This window comes from Podarcis erhardii, assembly GCF_964252035.2.
Source record: "Podarcis erhardii genome assembly, chromosome: 3".
NCBI classification, from domain to species: Eukaryota; Metazoa; Chordata; class Lepidosauria; order Squamata; family Lacertidae; genus Podarcis; species Podarcis erhardii.
Genome location: NC_138507.1, coordinates 89,605,805 through 89,624,523, shown reverse-complemented (window position 1 = coordinate 89,624,523; position 18,719 = coordinate 89,605,805). Strand labels below are relative to the sequence as shown.

The 18,719-nt window shown below is 41.3% G+C and overlaps 1 protein-coding gene and 1 long non-coding RNA gene across 2 annotated transcripts in view; one reads left to right on the top strand and one right to left on the bottom strand.

Moving 5' to 3' along the window:
* Positions 1-16,447, top strand: part of LOC309337606 — a 144,520-nt gene extending 128,073 nt beyond the window's left edge. The window contains exon 3 of the long non-coding RNA XR_014154426.1: positions 16,224-16,447. This is a non-coding gene — a long non-coding RNA (uncharacterized lncRNA). The remainder of the gene's footprint in view (positions 1-16,223) is intronic.
* The window catches only part of BABAM2 (BRISC and BRCA1 A complex member 2), a 128,948-nt gene that overhangs the window by 71,254 nt on the left and 38,975 nt on the right, over positions 1-18,719 (bottom strand). Inside the window, exon 7 of the mRNA XM_081854200.1 lies at positions 12,798-12,907. Within this exon, the coding sequence (XP_081710326.1) occupies positions 12,798-12,907 (110 nt within the window). The remainder of the gene's footprint in view (positions 1-12,797; positions 12,908-18,719) is intronic.

Here is an 18,719-nt window from a genome sequence, read left to right as displayed (position 1 = left end):
CAGAACAAAGGGGCATAAACTTAGAAACCGTACACAAGGCAGCCAGCCACTGGCAGAATTTTTTTGCATGCAGAACCAAACATATGGAACAAAGACTACCAAAGCAGTGCAAGGGAACAATTAGCATAAACAGTTTTGAGACTATCTTGGAAAGATTTCAAGGAAGAAAAATACTGCGGGATACATCACTTAACATAGAAGAAGGCAGGGCCCCAGACGTTTTTCTCCTGGCTTGCCTATGTCCTTAAGTGACCTGGGTTTTTGTGTTTGTGTGTGTGTGCCTTCAACCAGTAAATAGGCTATTCAAGGTCAGAACAGTACTATAGTAGCATAACTCCCTCCAGCAAGATAAGAACTTGACATTGCTAAGCCACACAGAAGAGCAGAGCCTCTCCTCCAGAAACACTATGTTATCTGCAAGCAGAATTGTTTTGCTCTATTTGTACAAGTTTTGTTCCCGAAAGCTCTGGTGTAACTTCATCTCTGACAAGATTTTGCTCATTTAATAGGGTTACTTTTTTATTATTATGAAAGGTGCCCCGTACTGCAACAGAACTGATCCCTGCTTTTAAGTTACATATCAATAACTGCTTTTAGGTTATATACAGATACATTCAATTTCTCACTAGAGGAAAAGCAAACATTTTATACTACACTTGATGTTAAAAGCCTTGATCATACAAGATATGATGTGGAACAGAGCTGTGTGTGCATGTAACAACCTGCACAATTAATTGGGCAACTGGTAGTCACTAGTCAAAAAAACAAGGAAATTTGCCATATCAGAACAATTTCCTTGAGCAGATCCATCGGCTACATTAGCAGGACAGACCAAACTACAAAGCGAAGTCTTTCTAAGGGAAGCTGGAACACTTCTGAAGAACGTCTCGGCAAAAACCTTTCCAGCCTCCTGATTTAGCAATAGATAGTTGTCTCCTACTAGATTCACAGGCTGGCAAACTAGGGCTCGTACAAAGATGCAGAAACAAAATCAGAAATGTAAAGGGCATTGTGAAACAAAGACTGAAGTGGCAATCTCCCAACTGAGTGAGGTTTCCATGCATGTTTATTAAAAGGAAGCTAGCTGCACATGAAACTGGCCACGGTAACAGTATTGAACATTCTGAATGGCAAGATTTCACATCTGAACAGGGTTTGAACTCTCACCAAGAACAAATAAATAAAAATTATGTCCGCACGGCAACAAAAGGAGGCTTACAGAGAGGGAGTTAACCAGAAACCATGCCTGTCAAGAGCTTTGAACAATTAACCTTTTTGAACCTATTACAATCACTCTGAGGACAAATTCTAATTAGTTAATTTAAAACTACTGTTACTCACTTCAGTAATTAGTGCTTGGGTCTGTGTATTTTTGGTGGGCGGTGGTGCAGGGCAAAGGAACGATACGGCAACGGCTGAAGCTTTCTTTTTGGGAACAGGAAATGTGATGCCCCAGTCACACTACAACTGTGATAAGTGCACATTTAAGGGTATAAATTGGCAAATCTAAACAGGACCCCTTGGAGAAGCATTAAACTCTATGGCACTCAATAATTTTGACATACTTTTTTCCAGCAGGAGTCATGTTTTGTTCTAGCAGAGACATAATTTGTGTGGGTTGGGCAGTCTTTAGTGCTGCTTCAGTGTGATTTCCCAGCAATTCTTCACCCCCCTGAAACATTTTGTAAGTGTACCCAAAACACCAAAGCACAGCTAATTAGCTTTTGATCTGTAAGCATACAGAGAACCTTAAAAAAAAAAAAGCTTATTGTAACATTTACTTGAGATGAATTGAAAAGCTGTTTACACATATGGGGAACAATCAACTTCTGTCTACTAGGTTGCTAGTACTACACTGAAGTAGTCATCATACCTGATCAGGTATCTTCTACTCCTAAAATCTGTGTGACTAGCTACTGCAAATGTTCTTGTCCAAGGAAACTGGGGCACCCTTCTTGCCCCAAACTGGATGCAGATCATGGGCATGCACTGAAGATGAGGTATGCCAGATACAGGTCACAAACGTATTTTACAGCTTGGGCAGTGCATCAGAGCCACAGGGCGTGTGGGTTGCAACCAGATACAGTATAGAAATGACTGGATACTTTCTTTAGCTTGAAGGTTTACAAAGGTCTTTTCCTAAATGGGAGCCCATTTAAAGTTATGCTAACTTAAGCTTTCTGCAGGCATGAGGACAGCATGGTAATGCACAGGGAAAGAACTGCAAGGACAAGTTCTACCCTGATTTGGAGAAAACCATCTTGAGGAGACTCCTCTATCAGCAGAGTCTTCCCATTCATTTAAAAACCTGCTTTAATGTGATATGCAACAGTTAAAATACATTGGAGAACCATACTTCTCAGGAGGCCACACTGTACCCTTTTATTTACAGGTTCTGACACTTCAGAACTTTCAGATCTACAGCTAACACTTTCCTCATGTTTAAGCATGCTAAAGCCTCTGAGAAGTTTACATATAACTTTTTTTGCCATGAATTAAAACTGTAACATGGGAAGTGGAACTGAGGGAGAAAAGATGCCCTTATTCAATGTTAGGAGTCATTTCAATGTTCATGCATAAGCCATTTTCTGACTACTTTTCTCCAAACCTCCATGTCCTTTTGCCCAATTCTGACACATCTTCTGATTCTCTACAGTGTTGGTTCTGAACCACTGGCTTTGTTGCCTTACAGCTGTGTTTGTATACCACTTACTGACCTTTGCTGCCTATGCATTTCAGCTGGCAGGCATTGCCAGCATTGGATCCTCGCCTTATAAACATTTTAATGAGCATTTAAGCAATATGATGTACAACTTTAAGAAATCTGATTTGTATACCAGCTGAATTATAACCAAAGCTTTTGAGAATGTATAGCAAAATGTTACGGATCACAAGTTTCTTTATAAATATTATATCTGTAAATTCTCTTGTCTGTCAGTCAAAACAAAATAAAGTCATTTTTACAGTTTTTAGTATTTTATCAGTTTAGAAACAGTGAAATTAGAATTATTCAGTCATGCACGCATGTGTGCATGGAGACAGCCCCATAAGGGGTGTGTGTGTGTGTGTAGGTTTCCTGAGAAAACTAGCCCATCAGCAGAAGTTTTGTTTAGTTTTCATAGAGCAAAATTCATGTTTTAGCTTTTAGGGGCCAAGATGTTCTTTTTGGGGGTCTGGGAGGAAAGCCAGGAGGGATCTGTGTGACTCAAGATGGAATTCCAAATTCAAAAAGTTTTCAACATTATGGGCAATGTTAGAAACACACACACACACACACACACACACACACACAGCCCAAAATGTATGGACTCATCTTTTTTATTTCACACAGCTTGATAATGAAATATATATATTTAAAAAACTGATGGAGAAAAAAATCAAGTCATGTATGAATCTATCTTGGAATTAAGTATTTATGGAAACATGCTGTTATATAAATGCAAACAACCCCTAAGCAAGTAGTAATATTTAGATGCTTTCACCCAGTTATCTTTAGAGAGATGTTTGATGAGCAAGGAGGAAAACAGTGAATGTGAAAAGGAATGTGAAAAGGAGTCATTTATAGCTGATTGTAGGGTGACAGCTTATTGGAAATCTTGCCTAGTTTGCATGTATGTAGTGCATTATGAAATGTTTGACGAGGATGTTAGGAAAAAGGTCCTGTGCAAACAAACAATAGCATGCACACGAAAGCTCATACCTAGAACTAAGTTAGCTGGTCTTTAAGGTGCTACTGGAAGGAATTTTTTTATTTTGTTTTGACTATGGCAGACCAACACGGCTACCCATCTGTAAACAATAGCAATGAATGCATTGCAGCAGCTGCCTGTGTTTCACGTAGCTGAAAATTAACAGCATCGCGGGTGGCGCTGTGGGTAAAACCTCAGCACCTAGGACTTGCCGATCGCATGGTCGGCGGTTCAAATCCCCGCGGCGTGGTGAGCTCCCGTCATTCGGTCCCAGCTCCTGCCCACCTAGCAGTTTGAAAGCACTCTTAAGTGCAAGTAGATAAATAGGTACCGCTTTATAGCGGGAAGGTAAACGGCGTTTCCGTGTGCTGCTCTGGTGCCGGTTCGCCGGAGCAGCTTCGTCACGCTGGCCACGTGACCCGGAAGTGTCTGCGGACAGCGCTGGCTCCCGGCCTCTAGAGTGAGATGAGCACACAACCCTAGAGTCTGTCAAGACTGGCCCGTACGGGCAGGGGTACCTTTACCTTTAATGAAGGGTGGGCTATAATTAATATACTGGTTATCCAGACACTTTAGTTGGCTTGGATATTAACATGCTAACACAGCATATAGGTATAGGCTCTCGCTTTTATATCTCGTCCTCTATTGCAAACAGTCTCAGCATATTAAAGACTAGGACACAATGCTTATGCAAATGTAAAGAGCCCAGCATACATACGCCATACTTGTTCAGCTGCATGTGGTTTTTTAATGGCTGCATAATTTGTTTACAAAGTCCACTTAGCTCAACAAGGAACCAATTTTTAGAGACTTGTTCCGAGGTGAAACTAGCTGCCAGGGCTTTATTTCCCAGAGGAGCTAATATTACAAAAGCTCTAAAGGAGGCCTAAAATGCCTTCAAAATGCAAAACAGGCCCACCCAGGGAGACATGTCCTTAGAAATCAGCATGCTTAGATCATGTCAGGCTCTCCATCTTTACTGCACAAATGCCAAACAAGGTCAAGGAGACTGTGTTCATAAAGCACTACAGAAACGGACTTATTTAAATTAGCAGCAGCAGCTACCTACACCGCTGAATTAGTATACATATGTGCAGCAAACCCAAAGCTCCAAATGCTTTTTCAACACTGTCTGAGAGAGACTACAGAACACACAGAAACATTTAGAGGCAGGGTCATGTGAACAACTTTGAAGTTGACTTACTGCTACAGAGTTGAAAGTCCTTCCAGCCTCCCTCACAGGACTTCCTGTGCCAGCAAATGTGGTTATGGTGGGTCTTATTTAGCAAGGACATCATTCCCACTCTGGGCAGATATACACATAATTGTGAAGCATACGAAATCCTGGAGACCCCAAAGGGCTATGGCCTGTAAATCTATCACTAATACAGTGGTACCTTGGGTTACAGACGCTTCAGGTTACAGACTCCGCTAACCCAGAAATAGCACCTTGGGTTAAGAACTTTGCTTCAGGATGAGAACAGAAATCGCGTAGCGGTGGCACAGCGGCAGCGGGAGGCCCCATTAGCTAAAGTGGTGCTTCAGGTTAAGAACAGTTTCAGGTTAAGAACAGACCTCCAGAACGAATTAAGTTCTTAACCCAAGGTAGCACTGTACCTGACTTCACCTGCAAAAAAATTAAACCATTTGATTAAGATTTCTACTTACATTTCAGATTGTACTGTTGTTTAAAATTTTGTTTTATATTTTAATAAGCCCCCTCTACCTATTTCTAAAGGTTCCTCCTTTTAGCTGTGATTTTACCAGATGGATCTCCTGATATGACACTTTTAATTATTGAAGCATATTGGAAGCCAGAGGAAGCTATAATATACTGGTAATAAAGAGAAGGCTACCAACTGGAAAGAGTTCCCCGGAGATTTATGTTCCTGAAACTGGTTCACTCTCCAAATCACTTGGAAATGAACTTCATTTGCTGCTCAAATTTGGAAACAGTTGGATAGTGTGAGTCAAACAATAAATCAGTGTTTAGCGTAATAGAAATGTAAACATGCAACTCCTGTTGCTGCTAACTGTAATACACTGTGCTTTTAAAAATGTTTTAAAGGGAGGCAGCAGGAATTTGATGTCTCTCCATTCCCAACATTGTTGCTGAATGACTTGATGCTCAAAATCCATGTTAGTCACTCAGACTCCTTCCTCCTTGCCATTGCCAAATAACAGTAATGTGGTTAATCACCATGTGTGTCCAGCACCTATTTAATAATATCAGTTTTAAGACTTGTGGTCGCTGTCTCCAAGGTACTCCTTGGACCTAACATGGGATTAAAAAAAAAAGAGCAGGCTGCTTGTGATCTCATTAAAATTTCCCTTTCTTCTGACTTGTAAGTTGGAGAAGGAGGCCAGGGGCCACCTATTTTTAAGAAGAGACCAAGAACATTTTTTTTTCATCCTTCCTGATATACATACTCATTCTCTTTGTTAAACGTGCCTCCATCTTGGAAGAGGGGAGTGGGTTCTTGCTCTTTTCTGTTTCGTGACCACTTGCAGCAGCTGTATCTATAAACTGCACCCAATTATTCTGTGCAACACAGGGCTGCTGGTGCGGGAAAACATAGAAGCAGGGTTTACAGCTATTATATCTGACACAGCTCACTAAAGTTGACCCATTATAATAATTTTGCTTGTTAAGACAGATATCAGATAAATTTTCTTAATTTTGCAATAAATACCTCTTGGTTAATGTTTCAAAAATGGTGAGGCAGAGCTCTGCCTTGTGAATATGTTTATATAAAGTACACAACAAGAATCTGGAAGAGCTCTAGCCACTAATGTATACCTTTTAGGTTTCTGGAGGCCTTCTAATGTTCTGACAAAATTACATGCAAGTAGATATATTTGTATGAGTGTCAAGTGATCACAAGTGGCAGTTTGACTTGGTAAGCCAAGGCTCCATGATGGATTAAGTCTACATTTAAACCGTTAACTTTCAGGAGGGTAAGTATACCACAAAGTTGAACATTGCAAGTGCCTACTCATGTTTCGTGTAAGATGTTAAACATGAAGCCAAGATTTGCCAGTTTAGAAACACCTGATAAAAATTAAGTAAGCAATTATTCAAATTTAACAAAGTTTCTTGAGTAGTTTTCTCTCCTCGGAAAAAAATTTCATATACACTTTACCTTAAAAATCCACCAATCATAAATCTAAAAGAGATGGATCAATCTTTACAATTACCCTCTTCTACACCACAAATTGGGATGCGGGTGGCCCTGCAGTCTAAACCACTGAGCCTCTTAGGCTTGGCGATCAGAAAGTCGGCGGTTTGAATCCCCCACAACAGGGTGAGCTCCCATTGCTCTGTCCCAGCTCCTGCCAGTGCAAGTAGATAAATAGGTACCGCTCCGGCGGGAAGGTAAACAGTGTTTCCGTGCGCTGCTCTGGTTTCAGTGTTCCATTGTGCCAGAAGCGTCTTAGTCATGCTGGCCACATGACCTGGGAAAACCGTCTGAGGACAAACACCGGCTCCCTCGGCCTGTAAAGCGAGATGAGCGCCGCAACCCCAGAGTCGTCTGCAACTAGACTTAACTGTCAGGGGTCCTTTACCTTTACCTTTTTACACCACAAATTACTCCCCAAATAAAATGATAGTATAATTTAGTCAGTAGAGGTTACACCAAAGAAGGTGATAGACCATTAACTAACCTGAACATTTGTATTCCTAGCAAAATTGTCAAAGTTATACCTTTTCATGCGAGATAAACAACTGTGGAGATTACAATTAGCATTGTAACAAGCACTTGCTGAAGCACTGGCCTTCCTTTTCACAAATATAGTTAGCTAGCATTAAAGCAATGAAATAAACTGGATAATTTGCTTGCATCGGAAGTCAACAAAAGATTATTTCTAGTGCTTTCTTCCTTAAAAGAATCTTGATGACATGCACTTCACTTAACCTTTTCACATGAGACCATTATGACTTGTATTTAAAATCTTATCACCCCATTATTGCTAAAGAATGTTTGAAGGTGTCTGAACAATATATTTTCATAAAATATGTCTAAGTGCTTAACTAGATGCTAAATTTGACAGCAGCTGTCATAGGGTCAAAGTAAATGTGATGGTAAATGCATATTTGCATTTAATGTGCATAGTTTTAAAAATGAAAACAGCGGCTACAGGGCGTTGTATTTGATAACTATCAGGATTACAGCACGTAGAGAGGGTGAGTTTAACCCTTTCCCTCATGCTATGTATGGGCCTGGGGCCAGAGACCTATCCTCTCAATGAAAACAGCAGCTTTTGAGAAACATTCCTTATGACTGATTAAGCTCACTTATTACATTTTTACTTATGCTGGTCTGCAGTAATGCAGATCTTAATGCACACAGAGGTGTACAGAGAAGGTGGAGTTCCTCCAAATATCTGGGGTCCAAACCACTTAGGCCTTGAATGGCTAAAACCAATACTCTGAATTGGCCTTGGAAACTCTGGTAACCAGAGCAGTCATTTGTGAGTTGGAGGTATGTTGTCCTCAGCTGCAGCCACTCAACAATGTAGTCAGCATTCTGGACATTGTTCCAAGGTAGACTCTTAAAGGATGCCTTGCAACTAGGCTACTGGACCGTGGTAGGCAGGCACACATATTTCTCAAAAAGACACTATAAATATACCACAATATACCACTCAAAGTTCTTTTTTGGGGGAAGGAACATACCTGGCTACAGTGGCCACTCAAAGCTAGGTCCAGCAACACTCCCAAGCCCCAAAGCCTCCTTCAGTATGATCAGTATTAATCCTAATCAAAAATTAATCCTATCTAATTACACTTTCTTCTTTTACAAAGTACTTGGCACTGTGTCCCATAGGCGTTCACAATCCAAGTGTATGCACATTTAACATCTATAATAAAAACAAACCTATGGAGGATGTATTTGTCCAATCAGTTACCTGAGACCATTTCTTTCTTTCAATATCCTACACTGTCTAGACTAAAAACAAAATAAAAAAAATCTTTCCAGTAGCACCTTAGAGACCAACAAAATTTGGTATTGGTATGCATGCACATGAAAGCTCATACCAGTAACAAACTTAGTTGGTCTCTAAGGTGCTACTGGAAGGGATTTTTTTATTTTGTTTCAACTACGGCAGACCAACACGGCTACCTACCTGTAACTATGTCTAGACTAGGTATTTGAAGAAGCAGGTTTTCCACCTTAGATACTGCATCCATTTAAGGACACTAAAAACCTTTAAAGCCTTTGAGGCTTTCTTTCAGGTTAACAACTTGTAACTTTCTCTTTGGAAGCCTTCATCTGTTAAGACGTAAAGCAAAACAAGAGGTTTTTCCACGGATTCTTATCTCTAAGGTAAAGTACATTTAAGCCTGAAGCTCTGAAGCAGACCTTTCAAGACTGAAGTACAAAGTGCCGGGATGGGGGGGCGGGCTGGAAAAGGAACAGAGATGCACTCAGCTCCAAAAATGGAAGAAGAGAAAACTAATGAAGGAGGTGGATTTTCTCCACCACTTCCAATGCTTCCATTTTAGGAGCAAAATTAGTTTATTAGCAAGTCTGCTAAATGTATTGCACAGTAACTTTCAAGTAAAATGTTCCTTCATGTGCTTGGTCAAAATAGCTTTTTAGACCACAGATTCCCAGCTGCACTTTAAGAAAAGCATTCTTACAGCTTGCCTAAATGCCGCTTAATCTGGAGAAGCCTTTTTCTATTCTCATAGGGCATAGTTTAGGGGGAATGCTATTCAACAACAACATATAACAAAATTATTTGATAGCTTGATCCTATTCCCTGTTAAATACTGCACTAAAAAGGTGAGAATTAAATTTAACTAGTGCTCTGTCCATTTGCAGAATGAAGCTTGTTGCATTGCATTCCTCACTCCTGACTACACAGGTTGGAAGATTGGCTACTGACTTACTCACAATGTAATAATGACGCAGCACCAGGCATACAGAGGCTGTGGCAGGGAAACAAACATCACTTCCTGGTTCACACCACTCTGACCCCATACCTACAGTAGTTGAGATTCAGAGATAAAGAAACACACAAGCTAGCACAACAGCCAAAGAGTTCCAGACGCTTCGATTTATGCCTCTCAATAAAAATATCCACTAGCTACAGCTGAAACACATTGCAAGAATCTAAGTTCACTGCATAGGAAAACACAATGAAAGGGTTAACAAGACACCCAACCTGGGCGAAGGCATGAGTTGGGGCTGTCACTCATGCAGCTGTGACATTGCTGAATGGTAGCATTTAATTACTTTATTTCATTTTTAATAGGTGCTAGAACCATTGGTGAGTTGTGCCATTTTCTATGGTCATTCACTGCTGTTTTCTCATATATTATTCTGTCAAAGTTGCTCCTGGGATAGTGCGCTGACTAACCAGATGACTGACATACAAGCAGTGGATAGCTCAGGTAGTAGAGCATGAGACTCTTAATCTCAGGGATGTGGGTTTGAGATCCACGTTGGGCAAAGTATTCCTGCATTGCAGTGGGTTGGACAAGATGACCCGCGTGGTTCCTTCTAACTCGACAATTCTGTGATTCTATGATCAGCCTGTCACTGCCGTTTTATATGTTTCCCCTAATGGAAAAAATCTGAGAAAAATCTCTGCACCTTAAATCCCCTTGGGTGGGGGTGTGTGGTCAATGGAATAAAGAGAGAAAAGATGGAACCTTCAACCAATACCATTTCAGGAAGCTACAAGCTGCTTGCAATACTGCCAATGCTGGCTCAGCTCTAATAGTTTTATATACAGTGGTACCTCGCAAGATGAAATTAATTCGTTCTGCGAGTTTTTTCGTCTTGCGAATTTTTCGTCTTGCGAAGCACAGATTTTGGAAAAGCTTCAAAAATCACCAAAGTCTTCAAAAACCTCAAAAAAGGCTACCACACCGCGTGCTATGAGTTGCTCCTCGAAGTCAAGTCGCAACTGCACCCCCTGAATGCACCCTGGGTATTAACCGTTTTAAGAAAAAGGAAACAAACTTGCAAGACGTTTTTTTTTTTTTTTTTTTTATAAATTTTTATTGGGTTTTCAAATTTTTTAACAACAAACAACACATATGACTTCCCCCCACCCCCCCACATACATCCCACTTCCCCCATTTAATTCAGCAAGTTCTTATTCCTCTCTCTAAACTTAATCTCATTATTCTCCAACTTAGTTCATCTTATTAAACCCCATATTATTACCCTATCTTCTTATATGCAATAAATCCTTTTTTCTAAGATCAATCAAAATTTATATACCAATCTCCCCTTTTTTATATTAAAGTATAAATCAAATTTACAATATCCAAAAATCATAAAGTTTTTCAAAAATCTGTTTTCCCCCTCCCTCCCTGCCCGGGTATCTGTCCCTTCCCAGGTAGTTATCCTCCCATAAAATTCCTAGCCAGGATTCCTCACATCTCCAGCCCTCAAGTCTATTTCAGTCTCTCTCCGGTTTTTCTGTTGATATTCCTTTTTGCTGGTTTCCAGGTCTCGAAGGGTGTCTGTTACAGTTACTTCCTCTTCTCCCAGTTCAAACCTAATTGAGAAAACTTGTTGCCAGGGTTCTACCAAAAGTCCTCCAGGTTGCAGATAATAAAGGCCAGAAAAGAGGAGGAAGTCCCAGTTATATTTCTTTACTCCTTTAATTTTCATAATTCCACAGTTTCCAAGGGCTTCCTCCTTCACTTTTCTCCTCAGTCTCATGTCTTCATACTTTGTAATCCAAAAGGTTTCTTTGTTCTCTGGCAACATAGGTTTCCACACTTTCTCTTCTCCGACTTCCTCCTTCACCCCCTCCAAAGATGTCATATTTGGTTGAGCTACAGAGTCTCTCAAGAACAAGTCTCTAGTTCCATCAGCAAGGTTGTTTGTTTTAAAAATCAAGGTCATGTATTGTTCTTGTAAGATTCCCACGAGAAAAGAGGCTCTCTCAATTTGTGCTAGTAATTTTCCTTCTGCAGCCATTGTAGTGTCACTGGTTTCCCCTAGGGGGATTGCCATTGTTCAAAGTTCTACGCCAGCAATCCTTTACCCTATTGTTTATTACTTTGTTTCAAATCACGTCTGTTTATATGTAACACCTTTAAACCAAAGAGATATATAGTAATACAGTTTTGTCCTTTGTTCAGCTGTTTGACAGCTCAGTTGACAGCTGTCAAACTCCGATTCCTTAAGGCTAGATTGGTGCAGGACGCTCCCAGGTCCAAGGGGGGGGGGTCACAAAAGTTTCCAAAGTTCGTCTCTTCCCTCCAGCACAACTTGACAAAATAAAACTTGTTCTTAAAAGTTATTAAAGTCTCTTACCAGTTTCCGTAGACATAAAATCTTTTTTCCGATCTTAGATTTTCGCTCCTTGCTTCCAATTGTCTGTATGAAAGGGGGGTGCGGACTTCCCTTTAGCACATCCCCCCGTTTGCCCGATTTACAAATAACGATTTTTTTAAAGTCCAAGTTTTCTTCTACTCACGGGGTGTTTGTATCCAATCGAATTTTCAGGTAGAAAGTTGACGCTCTCCGGTGAATGGCTTGCGGCTTCACTCCACTGAGGTAGCGGTTTTACTCTCAGCACCACGCCACCCCCCGTACCTTCTCCGCAGCCTTTAAAAAGGCTCTTCGACTGTCAGGGGGGGCGCTTAAGGTGCCCACCGAGTCACCAAGTCCACAGGTATCCGCACCTGTGGTTTCTAAGGGTCCCCGCGTCGCCGGCGCGGCAAGACCCGTCCTCAGAGGAGCCGATTCCCTCCGGAGCTCGGAGGGAATCCGCCATTACACCGATCGCGTCAACCCGGAAGTCCCAAACTTGCAAGACGTTTTCGTCTTGCGAAGCAAGCCCATAGGGAAATTCGTCTTGCGAAGCAACTCAAAAAACGAAAAACTCTTTCGTCTTGTGAGTTTTTCGTCTTACGAGGCATTCGTCTTGCGAGGTACCACTGTACTTAAGGATGGATCTGGCATGGGAAACTGCATGGCTTTACCACCATAGCCACTTACAATCATAATCTTGGCTTTTGTCAATTAAAAGTCAGAGAGGTTTGATGCCCCCCAAAACTTCCTGCATGAACAGCAAGAGGTATAATTAAATGTTATGAGAACAGGAATATCATATATGAGGTGCTGCACTTACTGTTCGATTCGTGGAGACAGATACAGTTTGGGGAAAACTTGAGTAGCTTCTGTATCCTCAAAGCTGACGGAAAGAAGAGCAACATCTTCCCCGGGGTCTTCATTTGCATCCTACAAACAAACATACACAAAAAGAAAACAACTTCAGACTGAAAGTAGACATAAGCTCAATAATGGGAGAGAGTCCAAGGCCTGTTCAAGAGGTTTGCAGTCTGCAAGTGCAACCCATTAAAAAGAAATGTGGAGAGACAACTTGCTCAGCACTGAGGGGCACACTGGAAAACAGAACATTAGCAGGGACAAATCTGCATATTTTAGGTCGACATAAATTACATGTCATTGCTATGAACATGGCAGATGTCAAATTACTGCTAGTGGGCATGTCACAATATTCTTCTGCAGAAATTGTTGCCCTCAAAACTCAACTCAGCTCTTAATAATAATAAAATTTTTATAACTGTAACAAACAAGGAATATGGGTTGATTCTTTGCTTCATGATTTGTAATCTTGAGACATTTTGCGGCCACCATTTCAATTTGCCCTTCACAACTATGAATGCAAGATTATTTTTAAAATTAAGGAAGTGAGTTTATGGTTTTCTAGATGCCAAATTTGGCCATGTGCATGGCTATTCTGCTGACCCTCCCAAAATTTGAAAAATGTAGTTCTCCAATTGTTTCAATCAGCTTGACTTTCTCTGTTTTTGTTTTAAAAGTTGTAAGAGGACTCGTGAGCAACCAAGCAATATCTCTTTCCAGTGTTGCTAACATCCCAGAGAATAAATATTCTGGCAAAAAGTCCCATGGCTCAGAAGTACAGCACATGCTCTGCATGCAGAATGTAATCAGGTTCGTTCACTGGTAGAAAGGCTGGGAAAGGCTGAAATCCAGGAGAGCTGTGGCCCAATACTGGGCTAGATGCAGCAATGGTCTTAATTTGGGAACAAATCAGTTTGTTCTATTTCCATAATTCAGTAGGGTATTTGTATTGCTCCTAAATGTTTATATATTGTTGCACACCTCCCTGAAGCTTTGTAAGATGGGGGTATATAAATACTGTGATAAATATATATATACTTAATTATTCATTTGGTAAAGAGATAACAATACAACTATGTAAGCATGATGGAATCCTTTTTCTAATTATCGCAACTTGAAAGAGAAATACCCTATGGGGGTAAACCAAGCCAGAGGTATCACAGATGACACTTGCAGGAAGAATTTGTAGCATGCCTGGACAAGAGCTGAAGGTCAAGCAGGCCTGCTTATAATACTGAGTCACTTCTATATGCATGTCTGTTTTTTCAGTGCCACTGTCTGCTCCCTATCTGCTGGGGGGGACGGACACCCCAAGACATTGGGGAGCCCGGGACTGCATATGTATTGTTTTGGACACTTAACTGCACTTTCTCTAGGCAGAGTGCACTTACTGAAGAAAGCAGATCTGACGTTGGTAGTTGATGTCCTAGTGGTTTAACCGCACTCAGAATGGACTATTACAACACTTTCTATGCAGGGCTGCCTTCAAGGACAGTTCAGAAATGATAACTGGTACAAAAAGTGGCTTGTCAGGACAGGCTGTGGCAACTGGAGCACAAAGATTCTATACCAAAGGCACTGGCTACCTATTAGTATACAGGCCCAGTTTAAGTTAACGACACCCTGATTGGCTGCCTTCGCCCGTATAAATCCACTTGATCAAAGTCTCAGCTCAGTGACTGCCCTCACTCAGCTTACTGACTGCCCACACTGAAAGGACAGTTGGTAGGATCCAGGAACAGGGTCATCTCAGTGTTGGCACAACTTTTACAGAACTCCCCCCTAGTCTGATAGACTCTCTCTCTCTTCTTTAAGTGTATGATCACACTACTCATTCATAGTAAACCAGAGGATGGGGGGAAGCCCAGAACAGATTTATGGGGTACAATGGTTTATACTGTGAACAAGCCGTATGAACATAAACACTGCTCAAAATTCCCTGCCACTGTTCCTTTTTCTGAAAAAGCCACTGTTCCCAGTTTTGAAGATCACAGATTTTACGCGGGGGGGGGGGAGGGGAAGGATGCTTAGAACATACAACTATTTTAAAAACAACAACAAACCATTTCATTCACCATAAAGCTCTCAATTTGTTATGCAGAGATTTTGATATTGTTTTTACTTGTATTTGTAAACTGCTTCATTTCATATTGGAGTGATGGGGGTATAAGTTTCTTTTAAAAACAAATAATTTAAAGACAATGCATTTTTAAAGTAATCATTTCCCCATAATGTATAGTATGCTAAAATTCTCTTAACTGAATTTTGTGTTTTATCCATTAGGATCATTTAAACGATGCGCCAGTTCTTGTTCCTTGTAGTGATGTAGGTTTCAGGATACCTTTCACAATTTGTTTTTTTTATTTGACCATGTAAGCCATTAAACAACAGAGTAACCTTTTAAAAAATAGATTCCTGGCAACTAATGCCCAAACACATTCAAAGCACAATGCACGAACACATTGTTTTCCTGCATCCTTCTACCTACTGTAACTAAAAACTGGGAACTTACTGGAACTGAGGATTTATGATGAGTCACAGTGCTAATAGCCAGTCCAACCAAAACATCTGCTCTACACTGTTACAACTGCTATAATTCATTTCCCCTTGTGTTTGGAGTAGAACCAAGTTGCATAGTAAGGACCTGAGAAACGAAGAAGCCTACAAAAAACAGGTATAAACTCAGGAAAGGATACCGATTTTCAAAAGACAATATTTATGCCAACCAAGTACCCATAATTATTTGTAACTAACACCCATCTGAGAGGGTGTGTACATGTTCCCAGTTCAGCCCTTTGCACAAACCTACACAATTATCCTAACCATTTTTGCCCAGTTAGATTGAAGGACACCACCATTTGCCTGTCTGCCTGCCTATGTCCCCCCCTCCATTATTAACATTTATAGCCTCGTGTTAATAGGCAGTATTGGAGACAGCTTCCTCATTCTGGAGATATTAGATGCTAAAAATACTGTGTTGTATGCAATGGTTGCGTGAGAGGAAGGCAGCTTGCGCAAACAAGCTTTCCTTTCCCCTCCCCTCTCCAGAGGTTGTTTTTTCTTTGGGGGGGGGGATCCTGAACATGGAACTGCAGTGTAAGGGGGAAACTGCCTGAAATCAGATGGAGGAACCTTGCTTGAAATGGAACTCCACTGCTCGATTTTGGGCCATTCCTCCTTTGTACTGCAGTTCTGTGCAAGAGAAGCTTAGATAAAATAAATAGACAGGTATGAAAGATTTCTTCATGCTCCATCTTTATGACCATCTACCATCTGCCTCCTACAAAGACACACTCCTCTTTCCATCTCAGAGAAAAGAATAGCTTGCATCTCAAGTTATCCATTAAATATGCTAGCACTGAAGCTCCTCTGTACAGTGGTACCTCAGGTTAAGTCCTTAATTCGTTCCAGAGGTCCGTTCTTAACCTGAAACTGTTCTTAACCTGAAGCACCACTTTAGCTAATGGGGCCTCCTGCTGCTTCTGCGCCGCCGAAGCACGATTTCTGTTCTTATCCTGAAGTAAAGTTCTTAACCTGAAGCACTATTTCTGGGTTAGCGGAGTCTGTAACCTGAAGCGTATGTAACCTGAAGCGTATGTAACCCGAGGTACCACTGTACTGTATGAATAAAGATATAGCTAGCCGGACAATACTAGAAGCTTTTAATCATAGTAGCTATCTTAAGCAGTTGAGGGGAGGATTTTTCAGCAAAGGTACTCTACTGGGCATGGCGGGCAGACAGATGCTTCAATAGGGCTCCAGGAGAGAGCAGAAAAGTGAATGCCAACCACATAAGAAGAACTGAGAAATCAATGTTTAGATGCAAACTTGTTGGAGAGCAGCAGTCCATCCTTGTCTAAAAAACAAGCCTCAAGGTTACTGACCAATGGAAAAAGGGAGAGTGGCTATCTCCAAGGATGAATTAAACAGTGGTGCCACAACATAGTTAACATACAGAACTTAAATACCTCTGCTGAAATATGGATGTGTTATTACAGTGATACCTTGGTTCTTGAACTTTATCTGTTCCAGGAGTCTGTTCAACTCCCGAAACCGTTCAAAAACCAAGGAGCAGCTTCTGCTTGGCTGCAGGAGCTGTGTCGGACGTTCAGCTTCTGAAAAACATTCCCAAACCGGAAAACTTACTTCCAGGTTTGTGGTGTTTGGGAGGCAATTTGTTTGACAACTAAGCCGTTCGAGAACCAAGGTACCACTGTATGTCATACTGCCACTCTGGAAGTTGCCTGTTGAACTGCTGGCTGCCTCAAACACAAAAAACACTCCTATACATAGTTTAAAACAATGGCACATACACACAGATATCTCTATTCACCTCCTCAACTCTAAAGAAGTGGTGTCTTTAAAAAATATCAGTGCTTCAGTGTCTCATGCATTCCATGCAATACGTGATCTGCCTCTTTGGAAGGTACTTTGGCTTTTCTTTTAGGTTTCTAATGCCGCAAGTGGACTTGTCTCTTTTATTCTTCATTGTGCAAAACCTGGATGTAGGACCTACATAAATTATAAAGCTTTTTAATGCTCTATAGAACAGGGCAGCCCAAGTTTTCATACCACGTGAGGTTCAACATGGAACCTGCGGGCCACACACTGCTTTGTCCTGCGTGGGGGCAGGAGGGGAAGACTAAAACTTTATGCCTCCCCCCCCCCCCCAGCCCTCATGCTGCTTTCCCAAAGCCAGCTATGCAAGGCTCCAGGGCTTTGGAAAGGAGGTGTTAGGCTCTGACAGGGTCCTAGAGCCCTCCAACCTCCTTCGCAAAACTGGGAAAGCACTAACTAGGCTTTGGGAAGGAGGTGGGAGGACTCTAGGACACTGTTGGAGCCCTCATGCCTCCTTGCCAAAGTCCAGCAGCTTGCTTAACCAACTTTGGAAATGTTGCCGAAGGGCACCAAAAAGGCATTGAGGGCATTGAGCCACATCTTGGACCCACCCTGCTATAGACTAACTAGACATTCTATCAGATCTAATAGCTATTTTCAACAGCAAAACCATCACAACCATTCCACCAGCTCTTGCTTGCAAACCTTATGGCAGCACCTCAGAAATTCACAACTTGGAGGTGCATTTCTCTCACACAGAAATACTTTTGAATACTCTTCCTTGAGTCCAAGTTATTTTGCTCAGTCCCTGATGACAAAAGATCCAACCAAGAAAAGAGAAAGACTGTAATGAATTCCCACCCCCTGTCCACAAAACATATTCTCTGCAGCTAAATGGCTCAGATCAAATCATGCCCAAACAGCAGATAAAGCTCTTGCTGAGATTGTGAAAACTCCTTACTTGCTTGCATACTGGAAAGGTTTTCTAACCACATGGATCTGCACAGCAAAGGTATTTTGTTTCAATTTTACAGCTTTCTGGGGTAAAAACCATCATAATGAATAAAACTGATTGATAAAAGCAGTAAAGAGACTACACTGCTCCTTTCCAAGTTAAGTGGTTGCTTTTAAAATATATACTGAACAGCGACAACAACTTCACTGCGAGGGAATAAGAGTTGCTTCACCAGCTCTCCCTCTATCTCAGGCAGCTTTCATACTCCATGCAAGAGCCCAGCTCTCACTACTAAGTCAGGAGAGAGTTAAGAATGCCATGGGTACACCTTACTTTCTTCTTACCAACACTTGGGTGGGGGGTGGGGACCATTTCTACTGAGTCTGTTATCAGCTGCCCCAGGCCTCCTTTAACCTCAAGAAATGCAAGACTCACACCTCTGGAATTCCCTCAACTGCTGTTCCCTACCCTGGATATGATGCTATTGAAGTAAGTACTATTTAGTAAAATATCCACTTTCCACAACTTGAAATCTGCTGCTTATTATACAGCCTTGGATGGATGAAACAAGAGGGTTTCTTTTGACCTAGA